Source organism: Miscanthus floridulus, chromosome 11, assembly GCF_019320115.1.
Source record: "Miscanthus floridulus cultivar M001 chromosome 11, ASM1932011v1, whole genome shotgun sequence".
In the NCBI taxonomy this organism is placed as follows: domain Eukaryota; kingdom Viridiplantae; phylum Streptophyta; class Magnoliopsida; order Poales; family Poaceae; genus Miscanthus; species Miscanthus floridulus.
In genome coordinates this window covers 47,671,089-47,689,046 of record NC_089590.1, presented here as the reverse complement: position 1 = coordinate 47,689,046, position 17,958 = coordinate 47,671,089, and the positions used below count along the sequence as shown (strand labels likewise).

Genomic DNA, 17,958 nt, shown 5'->3' with positions numbered 1-17,958 from the left:
CGTGATGTGCATGTACATCTCATGAGCATTGATCTTTCCCAAGATTTGTATCGGTGTAGCGGTGGAAAGATCACCTTGGTGTAGCACGGTCACAATGTGCCCATATTTGTCAATGGGGAGGACACTCAAGATCTTTCTCACAATATCGGATGGTGACATTTGAGTAAGTCCAAGCCCATTGACTTCCTCTACAAGAACATTCAAACGTGAATACATCTCATTAGCACATTCTTTGGGAAGCATCTCAAATGAATTTAGCTTTTTAATTACAAGATGATAGTGTTCCTCATGCTCACTCTTGGTTCCCTCATGGAGCGCACAAACGTCCGACCATAGTGCATGGGTGTCTTTGTGGTTCCTTACGCGGTTGAACACATCTTTGCAAAGGCCTCTAAAGCTAGTGTTTCGAGCCTTTGCATTCCATTTTTCATAATTAACCTCATTGCCTTGTAAGTTAGTAGCATCCCAAGGTTTTGGGAAGCCTTGTGAGGTGGCTCTAAGAATACCAACGTCTAGAGCTTCTAAGTACGCCTCCATGCGAATTTTCCAATATGGAAAGTCATCTCCCTCAAAGATAGGAGGAGGTCCATCCCCGTGAGACATCTTGCTCTAAGCGGTTAAGCTTAAAAACGTGAGCACGAGGCTCTGATACCAATTGAAAGGATCAAGATGCCCAAGAGGGAGGGTGAATTGGGCTAATTCTAACTTTTCTTGCAATAATTAAATCTTACGGTTAGCCCAATTAACCCCTTGTGCCTAGAAAAGTGTTTCTATTAATCAAACGCACAACAGACTTACAACCTATCTTCCAAACTTACTCTAGCATGGCAATTCTATGAATATAAAGACAAATATTGAATTGCTCAAAGTAAATGCTCAAAGTAAATAGAGGGAGAGAAACGCGGCGATGTTTTGCCGAGGTATCGGAGAGTCTCCACTCTCCACTAGTCCTCGTTGGAGCACCCGCGCAAGGGTGTAGCTCCCCCTTGATCCGCGCAAGGATCAAGTGCTCTCTACGGGTTGATTCTTCGACACTCCGTCATGGCGAATCACCCAAAACCGCTCACAACTTGAGTTGGGTCACCCACAAGCTCCGCCGAGTGATCACCAAGCTCCCAATCACCACCAAGCCATCTAGGTGATGGCGATCACCAAGAGTAACAAGCCACTTGACCACGCGAAGCCTAATGAGAACGGTGGATGCACACTTTGCTACTCTTGATTCACTAATGAGGCTACTCTCTTGGATCCACGAATCTCAATCACCTAACTAGGACCTTGCTCTTCTTGGCACTCACAAACGTGTTTCTCAGCTGTTGGAATGAGCAAAAGTGACTCCACACACGAGTGGAGCTTCTATTTATAAGGCAGCCTGAAAAACAAACCGTTATGAGCTTCTGCGGGGTGACCGAATGCTCCGGTCATGTTGACCGGACACTCCGATCAGTTCAACCCGCACACTAGTGTTTAAGTGTTGACCGGACGTTGGCAGGGTCCAATCACCACTGACCGGACGCGTCCGGTCGCGTTAAACCCTCACTGGATGCTTACTGTACTCGACCGGACGCTGGATCCTTAGGGTCCAGTCAGTATTGACCGGACGCGTCCGGTCACAGATTTCCTTCTCTGGAACCTTACTGGAGTCGACCAGACGCTACCTCTCAGTGTCCGGTCACTTGACCACTCTAGCGTCCGGTCGCACCGAACACAATCACCTTGATCAAATGTACTGACCGGACCCTGCGGCCAACGTCCGATCGCACCGGAGCCAGCGTCCGGTCAGCATTTGACCCTCCATTCACTTTCAACTCTCGAACATATATGAATGAAGTTTGCTCCATAGGATCATAGGGCTATTGTGGAGCTACCTAGTGCTAGTTTTAACAAGTGTGCACCACACCTAACTCACTAGACTCACCTAGGTCAAGCTACCCGTCCATACCCCCTTAATAGTACGACCAAAGGAAAAACAAAGTCCTAAACTACTCTAAGTGTCACTCCAACTCCAATCGACACTTAGAACTAGTCATCCTTAACCTTGTCGTCCATCCTTTGAAAACCGAAACGATTTCCATCGTGGGGGAATGACAACCTTGATTGCCCAATTGATCTCCATTACCATGACCTAACTTAATTGCCTCTGCAAAACACACGTTAGTCATAGTAATATTGTATTGTCATTAATCACCGAAACCAAACAAGGGGCCTAGATGCTTTCACTATTTTCTCTTTAGATGCTTTCACTATTTTCTCTTTCCGCCATTTCTACAGGCCCTTTGCAAGTCTAGCCATTTTGATGTGTAAACGCTTGATGGGTAGCATGGTGTTGAGTGGTTTCCCCCATTCAATTTGCACCACTTCGTGGAAGCCTTCCATCTTGGTCCAGAAATTTTCGAACCGGAAGAAATTGTTGTTGAAATGATCAAGTGCGCCGTGGAGTAGCAGCGGTGTGTGGTCTGACATGAGAGATGGGAGGGAGTGGAGAAAGCACGATGGGAAGAGCAGCTCCCAATCTAGAGTGCAAAGAAGTTTGTCAATCCTAGTCATTGTGGGGTTGGTTTGCTCATTGGTCCAGGTGAAACGGCGGCCGTTTAGCTTAATTTCTTTGAGCCCCAAATCATCAATTGTCGCCTTGAAGGAGCTCATGAGGTGGCGGTTGAGATTTGTGTTATTCTTATCTTCCGCCTGGTAGATCAAATTAAAATCTCCAAGGAAAAGCCACCGCTGATGACTGGCATCAAATGATTCTGTGGCAATACAAATCTGAACAAGAATAAGTATATTGTTCTGGTGCTTTATTGGTTCAGTTAGACCATGGAAGCTGTCTTCATTCAGGTAGCTGTAACATCACAGGCACACATACAGCTTCCGATGTGGGGTGGATTAGTCGATTTATGCTTCGAGAAGATCAGCTGCCGGTTCAAGGTCATCCCTGTGCTACACCCACCAAAATGCCCGGAGCCCTGCCAAGTACCAATGCTTCAATATTAAATTCTTGATTTAAAAAGAACCTGCAGGAAAGTAGAAAATTTCAACAAGATATCTTTGGCTGCTATATATGAGCATTTGGACTTCATCCAAGAGAGAGCAAAAATGATAATATAGCTATACAGAGGATAAGCCTAATGTTGGACAATGAAGGAATTATACTCTTTGCTGCCTAATGATTCTATCAGGTATTGTCTATAATCAAAATAATTGCAACAGAATCTTCTACATGCTGCTTAAAGATCCAAAATTAAGCACGATGTCCAGTTCTGCGGTCACCAAAATATATGCATATAACTAAAGTTGATTTCAACAAATCTATACACATAATTGTATTGAAGACAGCATATAATGCATCAGCAAGCTTAATTACCCAAAAAAGGACTCAGATGAACCTCTGGTAGCCTCAATCCCCTAGTACAATCACTGCATGACGGATCCCCTCAAGACAAGATCCCTCCGAAGTCTGAAGCAGGTATCTCCAAAACCACTGCTGCAAAATCCATCCCGACATGTCTGGGTAACCGGCACCAAACACAGAGAGCGAGCGCTAGAGGGGAGATGTGAGGTAGGACTTCTGATGTCCGTAGAAACTCGGAGAATTGGAGATAGCAGTTACCGGAGTTGCTAGGGCTAGGTGAAGTGGGGGCGCCATCGGCGATGGCGGATCTAGAGTCGAGGCGGAGGCGGCGCGACCTCGGCAGGGGCGGGACGCAGGCGGCGTTGGGCGGGGCAGTCGCGGCCGCGGCCACCGACGGGGCTGGCCTGCACCGCGCCGTGCCAGGCGGCGGCCACCGACGGGGCTTGCTCGCGTTACTGCGCCGCGTCGTGCACGCGGCCACAGGCGGGCCTCGACTGCACAGCGCCGTGCCGGGAGGCGGCCACCGCCGGTGGGCGCTCGTGCGCGTGCGCAGCACAGCTGGGACGCCGCCGGCCCGGCCGCGTGCACCGTGCAGCGCGCGGAGGAGGCCGCCGCGATGGCCGGCGCGGCGGATGAGGAGCTGCTGGTAACGGTGCAACGTGCCGTTAGAATTGAATAGAAAATAGATGAAAAGTAGTAGAGAGGAGGTATATGCTTTGAGATTGTTGAGATGTACGTGACCTTTAGGGAGCAAGGTCTTACACGGTGAAGGAAGGACCGGGTCCTTCAAAATTTGCCTCCCGGGCGGGGGTGTTGGGAGGGAACCAGGAGTCCAGGACGGTATAGATGAAATAAAACTAACGTTAATGCTACCTTGCATGTGTCGTTCACCTAAAAAACAAAATCAACTCTTGCACGTCTCGCCCCGCTCCGCTCCCGCCCTTACCTCTTCCGTGCTCCTCACCCCCTGCCGCAGCGCACAAATGCCTGGCGTCCTCCTCCACCGGGAGCCCCCAACGCCCGCAGATCTGGCGGCCCTCTCCCCCACCCCGGTGAGATCCATGGAGCAGGAGCAAGATCCACTTGCCTCCGGCGAGATCCATGGAGGTCGTACGGAGGTTTTGCAGGGGAGTGGGCGGTTCTCCTCCACCCCGGCGCGTCGCCCACTCTCACCCTGGCGGCCATGGCGCTCCTCGCCCCCCACCCCCCCCCCCCACCGTCGCCAAGCCAAGCCCGGTACTGGTGGCGCTGGTGCTCGTGCGCTGCCGCTCGCCGCCAGCTCTGACCCCGACGATTGGAATCGACCGGCTCAGGCTTTCCCACCCCTATGTTGCAAATGTATGTTTCAAGTGTTTCAGTCATTTTAAAGGTATGTTGCAGTTGTTTCTTATGGATGTTGCAAAAGTAGATTGGGGATGTTGCACATGTTGTATATGTTGCAAGTGTTTGTTCTAAATGTTTCATCTATTTTCAGACGTATGTTGCAATCATTTTTTATCTGGATGTTCCATATGTTTTCACACATATGTTGTAACAATATGTTCCAAATGTTTCAGCTGTTTCAGTCTTATGTTGCAATAAGTGTTTTTTCATGTTGCAATGATTTTATCTGGATGTTGCATATGTTTCACACACATGTTGCATGCGTATGTCCCAAATGTTTCATTTGTGTCAACTGTATGTTGCATTTGAGTGTTTCATGTTGGAAGTGCAGACCGCCGGTGTTGTTGTCCATGAGGGCAGGCAGGGCCAACCCACGGCCACCGACGCGTGGAGGAGGCGCAGGGCGCCGCCGGTGGTGTGGTGAGGAGGCACAGGCTACGCGGTGCAGTTGTGGAAAAGGCGGGGGCGAGTCTTCCGGGCGGCCTGGAAGAGACGGATGCCGCACCGGTGTGGAAGAGGCGGGGGCGAGTCATCCGAGTAGCATGGGTAGCGGATCTAAAGCGGGCGGTTCGGATGCGAGCGCGGGAAATGGAGCGGCGTGCGAATATGAGCTGACGGGGTAGAGCAGCTACGGGCGTCCGAACGGACGCAGGCGTCCGGATGTTCTGGTGTTAGTGCTGTCGTAAAACTAATTGTTAATAGCTAAATTAGACAAGTGATATATAGATTGTATGTTACTTTTTTTGTAACAAAAGTTAGATTTGCTCATTTCTGGCAAAAATTGTTCATTGGGAATGGAAAGAAAACAGAGGCGGCATGGGTTGGTCCGTAGGTGAGTGGATGAAAGCGACATTTTGCTAGTCATTGACCCCTTTTTAGCCTGAATTAGTTAGGTGTATCTAGCTAATTAATGGGCTACTAATAGTTAGCTGGGTATTTTAGCTAACACTGATTTTAGTCCTAATGAGTAACTTTTGCTCCCAACTAATATAGTCGCCCTATGCAATCTTAATGAAATACATGCCAACGTTATTGTCGAGTGAGATCTACTACCACCCAAGGCAACTTGCTTATTGGTAAGTTTCTTTATAAAATTACAAGCCAAATTCGGCTGCGTCGCTATCAGACTTGCTACGATTGTAATCAGAGAGTACAGTGTGTATGCAGTGGGGTAAGCTCAAGCAAACTTTATCTTGACACAACATATATGCAGCAAAAGGAAACTCAAGAGTGAGCAACAAGGCAATGGCATGATGAATAATTAAACCACTAACAGGAAACAAATACCGCTGCCAAATGAAGACACACCAAGTTTGGCTCAATAAAGTAGCAAGAACAGCTTTATCAAAAGAACATATATATGGTTCAGGTCTTCAGCAACCACTAGTTAAGAGCATCTACACAGCTGTAGGCAAAAGTTCATCTGGGATAACAATCCTGATCCATTAGGCCATGCTGAAAATTTTCCCATCTGAAGATTGGTCACAGAATGGTGCACCTGTCACTGACCTGTTGAGCCTTCTTTAAGCTCTCCCTGAGTTCCCGGATCTCCTCTGCTCTCAATTTGACTTCTGCAACTTCTTTCTCCACCTTTTGTCTTGCTTTCTGTTCCTCCATCAGCTGGTTTTGCATCTTCTCAATTGTACTGTTGAGCTTGTCTTCCACCTATTAATGATACTTACAATCAGCTATATTGATTCAAGACAGTAATTCACTAAATCGAGGCGGGGGGGGGGGGGGGGGGGGGGGGGGGGGGGGGGGTGGAAGCAGCAAAGAAAAATCCTATAGACCTTCCGATTGATGGCAGAAAAGAGAAAGATAAGTTAAGTTTCTAACCATAGAAATTATAGTTATGTGAAATAAAGCAAAATGCTCAGATCAAACAGCTAATAATAGAAACCATACTAGTGGATAGAAATTTGCTATTTTCATAGAAAAGCAGGCTGAGAACATAGGCAAGTTCACATGTTTCTCACATTCTGTTAGTATGCGAAAGTTAATAAATCATGGTAGTGGAGAATAGGACTGGAGAGAAAATCATTTACATCTTGAATGGGCAAACATGTGCTTTTGCAAAAGGGAAATCTATTTCTCGTTATCACTTATCAGAGAAAGTGTTGGAAATCTATTAAGTCTCAATCTCCGGCTATGTTTGCTATATCTGTGACAGTTAAAAACAATATTTTGCCATATCTGAACCTCTGCCCTCTCTTCTCATTATATATAGTGTCAATACAACATGAGTTACTGAGAATTACAACATTAGTAATGATGGTGGTGATGCTACACGTTCCATATTCTTAGCACTAGGCTCTGTCATTAACATGCCCATTAACAGTGACCACCCAAGTTGGTCAGACCAGTGGTTACATGGCTGCTCCATGACAAATCTAGTCCCTGCTGTTGTTGCTTGTGTGCCTAAAATAACACAAGAGCTAGATCAATACAGCCAGACTGTGGCTCAAGGACTTAATAACTGGGCAAGACATTCAAAGTGGTGTCTATGGAAGGCTGCTGCAGTATTTGCAACTTTGGGACGCCTTAGAAAACATTATTATAACACAAGAGCTAGATCAATACTCATGGAAACATGAAGCAAACAGATCATTCTCTTCCAAATCCACTAATAAAACCTTTTTCCTATGGGGCTATAACCTTTGAGCTGTGGAAGCGTCTTTGGAAGGCTTGGACACCACCAAAATGCAAGGTTTTTTCTTTGCCTAGCCATCTGGAACAAATGCTGGACTGCTGATCGTCTAGCATAAAGAGGACTCCCTCACCTGTGCTATGTGATCAAGACTAGGGATGAAAACGGATCGGATACGGACGGATATCACCGATATTACATTTGTTTTCATATTTTTGTCCAGATTCGGATTCAAATACGGATAGTGTCAACTATGTCGGATAGGATACGATTGGATATTGACATCATAAATATGTGATTTGAGTATTCGGATACGGATACGGTATCGGATGTTGGATATCCGGACTTGGATACAGACAGATATCAACCCCTCTAAACGGATTCGGTTTCGAATACGGTCGGAAAATATCCGTACCGTTTTCATCCCTAATCAAGACAAAATGGTGCGAGATATCCTGAGGACGCCTTTGCCTGGCAGTTTTGGTTTGCTCTTTTTTTTCAATGAACCGGCACTGGTAGTGGTTGATTCCATTGATATAGACGAAAATACAAGCAGGTAACCCTAGGAGGTTACCTACCGAACAAAAAAAAACATTAACTCTACGACTGGTCGGGTAAACAAGCGCCATGCACCAAAGCCGCCACAACTCCACACCACCACAGATCACTGCATCAACACACTACCCAAATAAACTAAAAAAAACGCTAGCTGCCAAACCCACGAGCCAGTGAGCCACCAATGCCCAATCGACCGCTGGGCACCTGAATAGCCACCGCTATGCAGGGCCTATTGCCAACATGACATAAAGTCAATGTCGCCCTCAAGTTGCATGCAAGTGGTCATCGAAGACTTTAGTCTTAGCTCTTTGTTGTCAGAAAACCGAGAGAAACAGACCACACCACACTGAGAAGGCCATGCCGTATGTGACCCTTCGCCATAGTGCTGCTGTAGCACCACACCCTAATCAATACGATGAATCCACCAGATCTAGACCCTTCTAAGGCAGCCTCGTAACATCACTACAGAAACACACCGCACGGGCTGCTACCACTCTCGACACCTCAAAGGATAGAGCGCAAAGGCCTCGCCACATCTGCAACTAGACTCCACGTTTGTTTGCTTTATTTAATGCCATCAAGATGGTGTGCAATGCCACCCGACTCAAAGATCTCTACCAATAGCTAAGCCATCACCAAAACCATGACCCAAGCACACAGCCTTCGACCCTGCTTGCACCACCACGCCACAATGAAGCTTGTGCTATCTTCCAACAATGGCCACCGACAATGAGCCTCCATGCCACCACATAAGCTCCACACCACCTCCACCAAAGAACCTGCCACCAAACATTATTGGCGTCGCCTTTGCAACCCTCGCACCAAACACCATGGACTATTGTCATCACCTCTATAGCCCTCACGCACTATTGCCGCATACGTGGATGACCTTCACCATGGTTACTATTAGCTTGCTGCAAGTGTCAAACATCCTGCGACCGCCCACATCGACAACAAGGCCACACGCAAACTTGCCACCATCATCGTTTGCCTGCCCTTGCCACCCGCCATGCATGTCGCCACCACCATGCAACACGCGCCTTGTAGCATGCCACTATGTCGTTTTCATGTGTGGGTCACTGCCACCCGCACACTCCATTTGTTGCAGCTGCCAAGCCTAGTCGATGCCCTACCGTACTTGAGCAATCTTCGCCGCAGTTGGGGATGGTTTGACCAGATCCGAATGCCTGTTCACTGGATCCATCCTCCACCAACATGGATCTAAGCGACCATGTTGCTATTGATTGCTCGCTTCCCTCGTCGATTCTTCATTCCAGTGCTGCCACCCTCCTGCGAGGAGAATCTGGCCTGACACGCTATTGCTACAATCCCCATCACCAGAGATCTCAAGCACAGGAGATGAGCGAGCGATCCCCAAACAAAATCCCATTCGCCAAGGACCCGTCACTGTGAAAGGAAAGGTGATAGGGTGGGTGGCAGCGCATTGAGGTCACCGCCCAAGTCTCCCCGGACTGGAGCGACACAGGGGGCGAACGGCTTGTGCCCTTGTAGACAATTTGAGGTAGTCAGACTGTGAAAGCGTGAATCCTAGGCATGATATGGAGTTACATATTAGAGGGAAACAACAATACTTGTTTAATCCGTTGGCTTCCATGGGCTTGGAGCATAATTAATGAACGTTGCTTTAGAGCAGCTCCAATGTACGTGCTAATGTCCTGTTCGCTTGACTGATAAGTCATGACTGAAAGTACTGTTGGCTGATTTGTTGTAAGAGAAAAAAATATTGTTCGTTGGCTGAAAAAGTACAGCTTATAAGCCAAGCAAACATGACGTAAGAGGGTGCAAAGAGGAGAGAGAAGAAAAGAAAGGAGGTATTGGAGAGGAGGTGCTAGCGAGGAACCCCCTAGAACCTGTTGCCTACTTTTGCACCGGGTACCAGCATTAAGCAAACAATTTCTTCTCTCCCTTACCCTTCCATCTCCCTCACCTACTCCTCTCTTTCCTCACACAAGGGATCCTCTTCTAGAGTTCTCAAACTTACCAAACATTAGAGCTATTTTTGCTAATCGGGCATCTTTTGACATGGAAAGCTTTGCACCTTCTCTTAAGATTATACACTAAAGTTTCCCTTACGGACTAGTGGAGGAAACAAAGCCGGAGAGTGCAAAAGACTTAAAGGAAAGGCCTTTCATTGATGGTGATCCTAGGGGCATGGGCACTATGGAACCTTAGGAACATGCGTCTTTGATGAGACAGTCTCCTCCTAGGCCTGAGCAAAATACCGGCTACCCATTACCCGTACCCGAACTACCTAAACTCGAGGTACCCGATCTCAAATTCGGATAGCGATTCTGATTACCCAAAATTAGTTTGGGTAGTTCGGGTAATATGCCCCAATACCCAAAGATTTGCATATACTCTGTTTTGAGTTGAACTTTTCATTTTAGTAGTATATGATTCTCACTCTTTAACCAATTGCCTATGATATATTACTCTATGCAAATTACTGCTGAAATTCTATGCAAATTGCTGCTCAAATTATGTACAAATTGTTGTTGAAATTCTATGCAATTTTTGTGAGTTTGTTGGTTTCCTGTGAATTCGGATATATTAGGTATACCTGAACCTGAATTGTCGGCTACCCGAAATGGCGGGTAGTATTTTTTCAGGGCTAATATCGGGTAGCAGTTTTCATTACTTGAATTTCAAATTACCCAAACTACCTGACCTGAAAAAATTGGGTAACTTGAACGCACAGGCCTACTCCTTCCTTGTCTTCAACCCTTCATTTCTTCGTAGAGGAGGCTAGGCTCAGGTGCTTGACTAGAGCTATAAAGGTCTAGGAGCTGATCATGGGTTGGATATAGGCGTTGGGTTTTGTAGAAAGCATGTGGTCCCTGTTGTGCTTGTTTTTCTTGATTTGTAATTGGTGAACAGTCCTAGAGGAGATTGAAGTGGTTGGCTTCGTATGGGGCTCCTCTCTACCACCGCTTCCTCTGTTTAATATAAAAGATGAACAGCTATCTTTTGAGTGAGCAAAAACAAACTTCAACACGGAAAGATCGGTTAAACTTGATGCTACAATTTAATATGCGAGATTGTAACATTTATGTGTTTGAAAGAGTAATAGACCATATTCCTATAAATTTACCATCTTTGTGATGAACATAAGATATCCATCATATATATCTTTCTTTAATTTGAACATTTCTTCAGCCGTATATCCATCAATCTCTTTCTGCCTTTCATGCACTTCCTGCAGCAATAGAACATAATATGTAGTTGAGAACTGAAAAGAAAAAAACAAAAGGCCCAGTAAAAGTTTAATCACCTTAATCTGACTGAACATTCGGTTTGAGAATGGTATCCCATTAGTTTTTGATATAACAGAGTTAACTGCATGAAGCAGTTTCTTTAGTTGTTCTTTTTTACGAACTTCATCCTTGGTCTCGTTGTCAAATAGAACAACCCTATTTGCACATAGCTCCACTAGCTTCTGTAAAAAGTAGAGCATGAAACAGAAAGGACACACAAACGGACCATGAATAATTACAGTCCTCGTAACCTAACCCCGTCGAAAAGAACATGGCAAAGCAACATTGGATAGAAATGATAAAGACCTGCAGATATGTTGCCCTCTTATCAGATAGCATCTTCTTCAAGGTGTTCTCATCTACTTGATCTCCATTTGTGAAAACTAAAATCATATGATCAGCAATACTATCACCGAAAAACATTGTGATGGACTCCACGGTATCCACATCTTCACGCGAAAACCGAGTAGAAGCTGAGAAAACCATGAGCATCGCATGTATACCGTCCTTGGACAAATCCATACACTTGGCAATCTCCTTTGAGGCATCTTCTAATTCAGTGTTCATGTCAAATAGCCCTATGTCCAATAAAGGAGAGTGCAGAAGTTTAATGTCAAGAACTAATACACATATACACTATGCAGCATTGAAACAAAATACTCATACAAAACTATAAATTTGGTTTTAATACAAAACTATAACCAAAAGCATGTTCAAACTTCGAAGTGTATTGGCGGGAAAGCCGGAAGTGGTTCTGCACTAGTTGGAACAGAATATGTTGTACTATGCATGTATTTTTTCACTGAAAACCTGCAAATTGCAAGCAAGTTTTACATGATTACATTTTTGAAACAAATTTACATGATTAAATCAGTTGACTGAAAAATGCAGCAGGTTAAGACATACTATAGGAAAAAGGGGGGGCGGGGGCGGGGGGGCGAACTCGCGACCCAGATGAACAAAAAGGATAAAAAAAACAAATATGCTGTTATACACTGAAAGAACAGATCTGGCTACGAGTTCTTATTAATTTATTACCAGGAGTGTCGATAACACTAATGGTGCGGGTCTCCGAAGAGCCATAGCGGAACGTCCTGCTGTGCATCTGGCAGGTCTCGGTGACGCTCGTGCAGGAGGGCTCCGATTTAAACGCGTCCCGACCTAAGATGCTGTTCCCGGTGGCGCTCTTCCCAGAGCCAACCTTTCCCACAAGGACAATAGTCACGTCGTCGGGGCATCGGCGGCGCGGCACCGACTCGTCGTTGTGACCGCCACCCATATTGCCAGATGAAACCGCAGGAACGGTCTGGACCTGCCGAACGAAAAAAAACCGATCAAAACAAAAGAAAAGGCAATCAACTGAAGAAACCAGCAGCGGGGTTCAAGTGGCCAACCGGTACTGTTGAGGAAGAAGAACAGTTTGTGAAGAAGTAGCGGCAGCTGTAGCTGTAGTAGATCGGAGGAGTAACCCAAGCGCTAGGAGGAAGAAGACTAAAGCTGCCGCGAGTTAAATGCTGGCAAGCATGGAGGAAGGCGAGGAGGCTGGCGATCGGCTAAGGCTTGGTTTAGTAGAGTTTCGGGGGCGTGGGTGCTACGTAGGGATATCGTAAGAGGGTTTGGGATACTAATAAAAAAAATAAATTATAGAATTCGTTAGTAAACCGTGAGACGAATTTATTAAACCTAATTAATCCGTCATTAGTACATGTGTTACTGTAGTATTTATTGTCAAATCATGGACTAATTAGAGCAAGTATAATAACAGGTTGTAAGCCGACTAAATGCTGAAGTGGAGGAGAAAGGAGAAGAGAGAGAGGAGAAGTGGGCTGTAAGCTTACAGCCGGCTTGGGCACAAGAACCAAGAAAGTCTGTGAGAGAGACAAGTGGGCCATATATTAACTGTAAAGAGCTAACCACTATATGAGTGGGCTAAGAGAAGGCTGCAAAGAACCTTACAGCCAGCAAGTCGGCTGTATTATTAGCCTTGCTCTTAGGTTTAAAAGATTCGTCTCGCAAAGTAGTCGCAATCTGTACAATTAGTCATTTTTTAGTCTATATTTAATACTCCATGCACGTATCCAAACATTCGATAAAATATGGTATAAACTTTTAAGGGAGGAACTAAACAAGCCTAAGCATAAACAGGATGGGGTCGTGGCCGCATGGGGCTGTTCCTGAGGGAAGGCGGTTCGCATTCTGCTCACCTATTGGGCCTGATGGGCTCGTGAGCCATTGAGCCTTGCAATGCAGCTGAACTTCAAGAGATACTGTCACGACAGTATCCCCTTTCATTTAAGCGTCCGAACGTCCGGACGGATGCCTGCGCCTACACCCTGACGACCTAACACGCCGTCTACGCCCACTCGACCCACATGGTGTTTGTGCCCCCGCCCGACCCCTCGCGCCCCCTCTAGCAGCTACAACTGGCAGGTCATATTGCAACATGTGCAACACCCGATCTACTTTGGAAACATTCAGATGCAACACTTGCAACATAGGTCTGAAGATAGATGAAACACTTGAAACATGAGTCTGAAACAATTGCAAAAACACCTGAAAACCATTGTAAATATATACAACATCCAGATAAAACACGTGCAACATATGTGTGAAACATATGCAACATCCAGATAAACACACTTACAACATACGTCTGAAAAATAAATGAAGCATTGGGAACAGAAGTTTGCAACATACGTGTACAACCATTACAACATATGAAACATCCCGATCTATTTTTGCAACATCTATACGAAACACTTGCAACATACCTCTAAAACACTTGAAACATATGATTGCAACATGTGTTTTCAGCGCAACATCTACTTGCTGTTTGGACCATTGGAGGCTCGTCGACTCGGAGCTCGATGCCGCAGAGTGGCGCGCAACTCCGGTTGAGAAGGCCGCTCCGTGGAGAAGGAGGGCGGCGCGGTGGAGAACGCCACGACGGTAGATGGCCCGATGGAGAGGAAGGATGGCAGACGGCGTTGCTGGAGCATGGTGGAGAGAGTGGACGGTGTCCGGTCAGGCGCGGTGGTGGCGTTGTCACGCTGGAGCACATGTGGGGCAGTGCGAACGTGACGGTGGTGCGGTGAATGAAGAGGAATAGACGTCGGGCTCACTAGCAGATAAGGTTGGGGGCGAGCGGATAAGCAAGTGGAGATTTGGGCCGTTTGACTGGTGTCGTAGCCCATCAATGTCAGCGTCCGGATGGACATTCGTTCTTAGCACAACAATGCAGCAAATAATTAAGAACATTAAGGAGCTGTTTGGATGGCATGTTTTAAGACTAAAACCCCTGTAAATTACAGGCCTTAAATTATTTTCTAAGGCAACATGTGAAATTTTGTTTGGATGAATGATTAGCACACAAATTTTACAACCGGTTTGGCCTAACACCATCAGAAAAAAATAATCACCTGAGGAGGTCTGTAAAATAAAACGACAATTGTCGAGGGCCGCCTCGTCCGCGCGGTCGTCGACGAGACCTTAGCGGCGGTGCTCATGGCGATCACACCGGTTCTATTGCAGAGCTCATCGGCCAAATTCCCCTCCATCGTGGCCATTCTGGCTTCGATCCGTAGCTCCGCACCGCAGCTGTCCCAAACTCCACTGACCCCGTCCTCGTACTTCTCAATCTCCCACATGGCCGTTGCTGTCATCCTTGGATCCTCAATCCTTGATCCATGCACCACCTATGAGTAATTTTTCTGTTTATAATATTATTATCATAGCTATTGAGAATAACAAGGAAGCACCCTGTAGTTTATTTTTCAATAAAAAAAACTAAAAGCACATTGTAGGTGTCTACCTGATATCCACATTAACTAACTATGGAATCCAGAGTCCATTTGGTGAACCTTATTGCTCACTCCATACTTTACAAATCTAAAATGGCACCATATATATGTTCCTTGTAAGTGAAGAGCTTAAATGGAACAATTCAAATACAGAAACATAATCACACCAATAGTAACAAACATGACAACTAGCACAGGAAGAGTTACAAGAATAGGGATCTCATCACAAAAGCAGCAAGGAACTTGTCCAGAACTCTTTGAGATCCTGTCATTTTCAAAGTATGCAGCAAGAACATTTCTGGAGATAAAAGAGACGAGGATCAGTTGATAAGATATCCTGGCGTCACATGTAGAGTTTTAGGGAACTTTAATAAGGTTACTTGTGTGTTTAATTTTTCATGTATATTTATCTGGATAAATTGAAGGGAAATTCACTTATCTGAAGAATCTAAAGGCAGTTTAACATTCTATACCAAAACAACACCATGAGTACTAGTTTACTTACTATTGACAGAGCAGTAAGGAATATGTCTCCAAATATTTGGGCATTGGCCGTGAATCAAAACAAACAAATGAAGATCATTAACACATCATGCAGCTTATGTATTTATGTAACATATCTGAATACAATCCATCATATAAGAATTTGACAATGAAGTTGCCAGCTTTTTTATATATGAAAAAAGCGAAGTTGCTACTTGCCAGTATTATTTTTTGGAAAACAAAGTGGCTAGTATTTATTACTTGCAGAATGCAGATATTGATGTGCAATAAAAAAAACCTTTTCCCAAAGGTTACCATCTAGGGATGAAACCGGATCAGATACGAACAAATATTACGGATACCGAGTACGGGTAGTTGTTTCTTTGTGGAATTCGGAGTCGAATATGGATTGTTTCAGATGCGTCAGATATTGATATCTATGTCATATATGTATCAGAAATCCAACTTTGAGTATTTGCTGGATACGGTATGGATATTAAATGTCCATATTCATATACGGATTATCCAAGTAGGGTTTTAACTCTTTCGGGACAGACGGATATCGGGAAATATCCATCCCGTTTTCATCCTTATTACCAACCGACCAGCTGATGGCATACAAATATTGTTACCGATACAGCAATACTTTAATTGAACTTAAGGATCATATAGAATGAACTATATAGAAAACATTTATTGTTTAGTCGCCAGGCCAAGGTTGAAGATCATATAGCTGGACAGATTCGACTGTTAAGCCAGACAACTAGATTCAGTTGATTACAAGACAATTAATTTTTATTGGTAGCTTGTTGATCACATGCTGTTGAAAAGGGCAATTTGTTTCTAGTATCCTTCTGGTTGTAGTGTGGCTGTGTTAGTGTGAGTTTTGGGTGTGTTTTCGGGGGACTATGTCCTTCTTGATCTGAGCTGTTTTTGTTTTGTGTTAGTGGGTTGGTGTGTGTTTGTAAGGGTTCTCGCCCCTTTTGTTCTTAATTCAAAGAAATGCAGCCCTCTGCGTTTTCGAGGAAAAAAACTCTCTTGCCAGTTTGACAGAAAAAAATAGATGAGCCATGGACATTCTGATGCTAGTGCAATAATATAGTTAGGTTATGTTCTATTGGAGAACATAGGGAAGACCAAGTGCCAGAGAGTTCTAAAAGCAGATAGCATTATTTAGTTTATTATATGATCTATCAGATACAATAATATTAGGTTAGCATCAACCGCATGGAGATGATGATACTATTTTCGCATTTACATATTGTGGTGTGCAATCATATACCACATGAAGAATTGAACAAATAAACTGAATTTTCAACTTTACTCTGGACAAGCTTTTGCATACCTGTTGCACCTTATTCTCCTCACTACGGGTCGTAGATGGTTGCCTAGCAGAAGAGGTAGGTGACAACCTATCATCCCTCACCCTGTTGAAGATACCAGTGTACTTTTCACCTGATGCTGCATTTGCATCATCCCATTAAAGGGTGGTACAGCCACTTCCTCTTCAAGCTGGATTGACCAATACAAAAGCAAGAGTATCCTGCGATTTCTTGAAGCCACATCATCGTAGGGGCCCACCAAATCACCAAGCTCGGTCACCAAATTGCACCCGTCTATCAAATTGCAACCGAAGTGTCCCTTCACATGCATCGGAAGTTGATGACCACGCATCCCATGGAATGTTGCAGTCGACCCTTGCGCTTCACCTCCTGCACCCGCACCTCAAACGCTCTCCATCCACTTAACACATGTGGATACTCCAAATTAGTGTCAAAACATCCGATGTGACAGAGACTAAAATTTAGGAGGTGTCACATCGGGTATTCGGATACTAATTAGAATGACTAAACATGAGTCTAATTAGATTTAGATTCGTCTCGTAAATTAGTCTCAATTTGTACAATTAGTTTTGTAATTAATTTATATTTAATTTAATACTTCAAATGAGTGTCAAAACATCAATGTGACGTAGTCTACGACAGGGAAACCAAACACCCCGACACCCGCAATCTTATCTTCCACCGATGGCACCGCACGCCTGCGAGGCTGAAACACTGTGGTCTTTACCCGCATGCGCCTGCACCGCTGTTCTTAAAGCCAGAAGCCCAGAAACCTCACGCGCCACCACCATCTTCTCTCCCTCCCGGTTGGCATCACGCCGCTCCGATTTTGGGCCATCGTCGATTGGATCTGGCGTGCTCGGAGCCATGGTCGGAGGAGAGCGGAGACTTGCGCATCAACCGAGGCCTGAAATGGAAACACAACAGCCCGGAGAGGACTAAGGCAAGGTGACCCGTTATCACCCATGCTTTTTATTCTTGTTATGGATGTGTTGGGACATATGGTAGCCAAGGCAGCCGCTGATGTTTTGTTGCAGCCACTATCATCTCGTGCTCTTCAACATCGTATATCTCTCTATGCCGATGATGTGGTTCTTTTTCTCCGGCCGGAGGCAACGGA

At 45.2% G+C, this 17,958-nt stretch overlaps 1 protein-coding gene across 1 annotated transcript; it reads right to left on the bottom strand.

Moving 5' to 3' along the window:
- Nucleotides 1-6,214: 6,214 nt before the first annotated feature.
- LOC136491898 (immune-associated nucleotide-binding protein 9-like) lies at nt 6,215-17,707 on the bottom strand. Its single transcript, XM_066488103.1, has 8 exons — nt 17,566-17,707; nt 16,841-16,956; nt 14,701-14,907; nt 12,251-12,524; nt 11,519-11,790; nt 11,230-11,394; nt 11,050-11,154; nt 6,215-6,397 (listed from the first exon to the last, which is right to left on the bottom strand). Exons 1-8 carry the CDS (start codon nt 17,705-17,707, stop codon nt 6,215-6,217), a joined length of 1,464 nt encoding a protein of 487 aa, XP_066344200.1.
- Between the last annotated feature and the right edge of the window lie 251 nt (nt 17,708-17,958).

Bases quoted from the DNA above. Each gene is read 5' to 3' on its own strand.
- LOC136491898 (XM_066488103.1), bottom strand. From the start codon at position 17,707: ATGGCTCCGAGCACGCCAGATCCAATCGACGATGGCCCAAAATCGGAG. The intron at 14,908-16,840 runs GTATGCAAAAGC...AATTACTCATAG, and splicing joins AGGAGAATAAGGTGCAACAG to GTGGTGCATGGATCAAGGAT. The intron at 6,398-11,049 runs GTAAATTTATAG...TATCATTAATAG, and splicing joins TTATGTTCATCACAAAGATG to GTGGAAGACAAGCTCAACAG.